The sequence below is a fragment of the Nannospalax galili genome, unplaced genomic scaffold (assembly GCF_000622305.1).
Source record: "Nannospalax galili isolate Female #2095 unplaced genomic scaffold, S.galili_v1.0 scaffold666, whole genome shotgun sequence".
Taxonomy (NCBI): domain Eukaryota; kingdom Metazoa; phylum Chordata; class Mammalia; order Rodentia; family Spalacidae; genus Nannospalax; species Nannospalax galili.
This window is the reverse complement of record NW_008356473.1, coordinates 267,943-272,673: the sequence shown is the minus strand read 5'-3', so window position 1 is coordinate 272,673 and position 4,731 is coordinate 267,943. Positions and strand designations below refer to the sequence as shown.

At 40.4% G+C, this 4,731-nt stretch overlaps 1 protein-coding gene across 1 annotated transcript in view; it reads right to left on the bottom strand.

The window, feature by feature from the left end:
- Svep1 (sushi, von Willebrand factor type A, EGF and pentraxin domain containing 1) overlaps positions 1-4,731 on the bottom strand; it is a 238,188-nt gene that overhangs the window by 33,256 nt on the left and 200,201 nt on the right. Inside the window, exon 41 of the mRNA XM_017803637.2 lies at positions 1,490-1,553. Coding sequence (XP_017659126.1) covers positions 1,490-1,553 — 64 coding nt within the window. The remainder of the gene's footprint in view (positions 1-1,489; positions 1,554-4,731) is intronic.

Sequence of the window (4,731 nt, the reverse complement as noted above, 5' to 3'; positions counted from 1 at the left end):
AGTCCCAGCTCACAACCCGTGGGCGGACATCTTTCCCTGACATCTTTCCCTTCCCTTCCATCTTTGCCTTCGCTGACATCTTTCCCTTCCCCGAGGGAAAGGTGCCCCGTGTGAAATAAATCTGTATCCCGCTGAGAATTCCATCTGTGCCTAGGTGCCTTCCTCCATCTGCGCCGCTCACTCCCGCCCACTCTCTACCTATCAGTTACTGCATATTTTAAAATACTTTTCAACATAATGCTTACCCAAGGTTTGGAGAACGAAAATCATTCTCCACTGAAGCACATATAATATCCCTTTAAAGCTTAGGCTCTTACAGACACGACACTATCTCACTCATCTACCTCTGAGTACATGACTGAAAGAAAGGGAAGAAAGATTCAGTTCTTGGGTCCATAGCGCCAGCTCAGCCTCTAGCGTTTTGTGCTCTTGGGCAGGTCTCTTCCTCTCCTAATTCTTCCTCTTCTTGTTCACTTACTTGTCAGTTGAAGGGACCGATGTGGCTCATCTGACTCAGATCATCTGAGAGGTGCTTCCAGTCTGAGAATTTGATGATCACACCAGGATTGTCCAAAGATAAAAATTTCAAGCTGGGCCTGGTGGTGCACACCTTTAATAAAAGCACTCAGGAGGCAGAGGCAGAGGCAGGTATATCTCTGTGAGTTTGAGGCCAGCCTGGTCTATATAAGTGAGTTCCAGGCCAGCCAGGGCTACATAGTGAAACCTGTCTCAAAAAAAAACAAAACACTTGGATTGGCTTGACAGCACTGCCTCTGTGTATATTGGTTATCTGGGTAGAGGAAGAATATAGGTCATATGCTGGAAATAACGCATGTGAATTAACCCATGTTACCAAACAAACTTGACTGTTCTCATAAACTGAGTTAGTGAAACATCCACTCAAATGTAAAGATCTTTCTGACAGATGTCCCAACAGCTCTTAAAACATGATGTCACTATGGGCCAGTTACACCACCTACAAGCGACAGCGTTATCTTCTCATTTGTGGCCGCTTTGGAGAAAACAGCACAAAAACGCAAATGAACACAGCAACCGGGTTCTAAACAAAATACCTGTGTCCCTGAGTCAGCAGTCTTATGCCCTATTCCAATTAATCATCAGTCTCTACCACTGGTTTTTGACCCTTAATTGGTTGAGGACCTTGAAGAAAAGCCTAAGTGCTCTCATACAGTTTGTATGTCCATTTGAGAAAGTTTTTCTTTAAAATTAAAAAATGGTGGCAGGCGTGGTGGTGTATGCCTTTAATCCCAGCACTCAGGAGGCAGAGGCAGGTAGGTCTCTGTAAGATCAAGGCTGGCCTGATCTACATAGGGAATTCCAGGCTAGCTAGGGCTAAAGGAGACCCTTTCTCCAAAAGACCAAAAAATAAAATAAAATAACAAAATGGGTACATAAAGAAAATGGAGGCACACTGCTATTCGGCATTCTCAGCACCATTTTGGGGACCACCAGGCACCATTTAACTTACCTCTGCATGTTGCGACCTCTCCGCTCCACTCTCTGTTCTCCTGACAGACTCGTTCCCTGTTCCCCTGTGAACCAAAGGAGAACCCTCATGAACAAGATCATCATGATTAGGTCATAGAGAAAATAGAAGGGAGTGCAAGGCCATCTTAGCCACGGACTTGATTGGCTCAGCATTGGAATGTTAAATGAATATATTAAAAGACTACAGTGCAAGGAGTAGGTTTAGACTCTCAAAAACCCTTTCACCAAATTTCTTTACATTTCATACCTGGCAGACTAAGGTATAGACTTAGCTTCACCTTGTAGTTTAAGGGTTTTATTTATTTTTATGTGTATGAGTGTATTGCTTGCATGAGTGTAAGTGTGCCCATGTTGTGCAGTGCCCATGGAGGTCAGAAGAGGGTGTCAGATTCCCTGGAACTGGAGTTACAGATGGTTGTTAGCTGCCATGTGGGTGCTGGAATTCAAACCCGGATTCTTGCAAGAACAGCCAGTGCTCTTAACCACTGAGCCATCTCTCCAGCCCTGAGTACTGAATTTTTCAACAAAAGAGACTTATCTGTTAAATATAAACTTATTAAGGATCCACACATGTAAAAATTTTAAATATTCTTGATTAATTCTTTTTAAAATTTGCTAAAATTTACTCCCTATGTTTCAAAATAACTTTCTCCCCTCCTCCTCTGCCTCCCTTCCCCCTCCTCCTTGTCCTCCTCTTCTTGGTAAATCTTAGGTTATGTGTGTGTGCGTTTTACTACAACTTTTCAAAGGTTTTATTTAAAAGAATGGTCGAGGAGAAAGACACAGATGTTCTAAGAAATTTCAGATTTCCGAGACAACACAGGAAAGAACAGTAAAGATCAAATGAGGCAGTGACTAAAACAGTGCTCGGTTCAAGCTCCCAAAGTCCAGCTTGAAAGTCTGTGGGGTGGAGTGTGGCTTTGCAGTGAGCAGTATTCCCTAGAAAAGGAAGAGACTTCATTTTTCCCTCTTTCTTCTCCATATCTTGTTTTCTTCCTATTGAGACTTATCTTTAAGCTTTAAACTATCCTAAAGCTAATCCAGTACAAACATTTGGCTGGTGGAAGCAGGAGGATCAGAAGGTCATCCTTGGCTAGGTAAGGAGTTAGAAGCCAGCCTGGGCTACCTACATGAGACCCTGCTTCCAAAATAAACCAAAAAAAGTAATTGAAGTAATATACATTGCAAAAACTCAGATACTGGAAAGAAACACAAAGCTGTATTTCTTTTTTTATGTTTTTGTTTTGTTTTGAGCAGGGTCTCCCTTTAGCCCCAGGTGACCTGGCCTGGAACTCTCTATGTAGATCAGGCTATCCTGGATCTCACAGAGATCCACCTGCCTCTGCCTCCCAAGTTCTGGGATCTTGTACCACCACACTCTGCCTTCTTCATTAGTTTTTTAAAAAACATTTTTATAGCATTACAATCTTGTTGAATGGATGTTTTTACAAAGTAAACCACACTTTCCCTCTCCATACATAGTTTTCATAATTCAAATACTCCATGATGTCAATGCTTAGAATTGTGTTGTCTGGTTCTTTTCTGGCACATTTCTGTTGCTTCCTATGTCACACCTCTGTCCACACCCTCCTGTGTGGATTCAAAGACAATATTCACTGGAGAAAATTTCCATATTGGAATGACTCAGGACACAGGTACAAACACTTTTACAGATTTTCCTCTTCTTTTGCTTTTTTTGGGTTTTTTTTTTTTTTTTTTTTTTTTTTTTTTTTTTTTTTGGTCTTTTTGAGACAGGGTCTCCCTGTAGCCCCAGCTGCCCTGGAACTCACTCTGTAGACCAGGTTGGCCTTGAACTCACAGAGATCCACCTGCCTCTGCCTCCCAAGTGCTGGGATTAAAGGCATGCGCCACCACACTCGGCCAGATTTTCCTCTTCTTATAAAATACTTTCCCCTTGTAACTGGCACAATTGCACATATTTATGGGGTGCAGTAAGGCATTTCTTTTTTCTTTTTATTTATTTATCAGTAATATGTATTTATATTGATTCTTGGAGAATTTCATACATGTACTTTGATCATATTCAGACCTCCTCCCCCATCTTCACCTGTCAAGGTCTCACTGACTTTGGTGGGAGGGTTTTGTCCTGACTTTCCAAGAAAATAGTTAGTGGCATAAATTTAACGGATTTATGGTCAAAATACATTGCATGAAGCTCTCAAAAAATCAATAAAAATGCTATTCAAAAAACTAAAAATCAAAACCAGGAAAAAGGATGTACTTATTATTTTCTTCTTAATGAAACAGTAACATTTGTTCATTGTAGAAAAGTGAAAGCTACTAAGGAAATATTGAAAGTTTTCACAATTCTTTATCTAAAGATAAATATTAATACTTGTACTGTTTCTGAACACAGGACACTTTTCTAACTTATGACTAACTTTTTATTACCTTAAATAGATAACTAGCTCCCTCACTGACTAAGCAACTAAGTACTTACAGTGTGCACTGTACTCGAGTAGTCTAGCCAACAGTCTGCCACTTTGCATTGTCTTTTCTTTGTTCTCTTCCTCTAATGCTTTGAATGATAAATACTTCATTTGACTATGTCGATTTTTGTTCTAATAATAAAGCCAAACAAATGATCAATAGCTGTTGCTTTAAAAAGGCAAATAGCATTTGTTGGCTTCCTTTTTGGCAAATGGCAATGTTTATCATATATTCATCACACATCTTCTTCTTTTTCTTCCTCTACCCCTATTATTTGTCTTGCTCTTTATTAATGAAATGGCAATTTTAGATCAGCATATTTTTTTTCCACCTATGCTCTCTAGGTTTCCAACAATTAGCATAGATCTTTATATGAAACTTTAGAACCAAAAGAAGGTATTGCCTCTCTGGCATTGTTGCTTGTTACGTAGCCTTTAGCTATGCATATGGACTATTAAAAAATTATATTGCCCCTTTAATCTTTGGTTATACTTTCCTTTTGGGTGTTTAAGGCCATACAGTTGGTCCAGATGAACCAATTTATTTTTACTCTTAAGGTCGTCAGAGGATCTGTTCCTCAAGGGTCACATGGGCTTGGGAGGAGCCCCTGGCTCCTTTCTTTCACCAGTTCTGCCTATGTGAAAATAAGTCAAAGGTCCTGCTCAACCATGGCTGGCTTAGCTTGGAAGCATGAATGAGATGTTTCCTCTGTGTTGACCCTCCTCTTTGTAGACTGGACACTGGTTCAAGTCCATCTGGTGGGATCTCCAT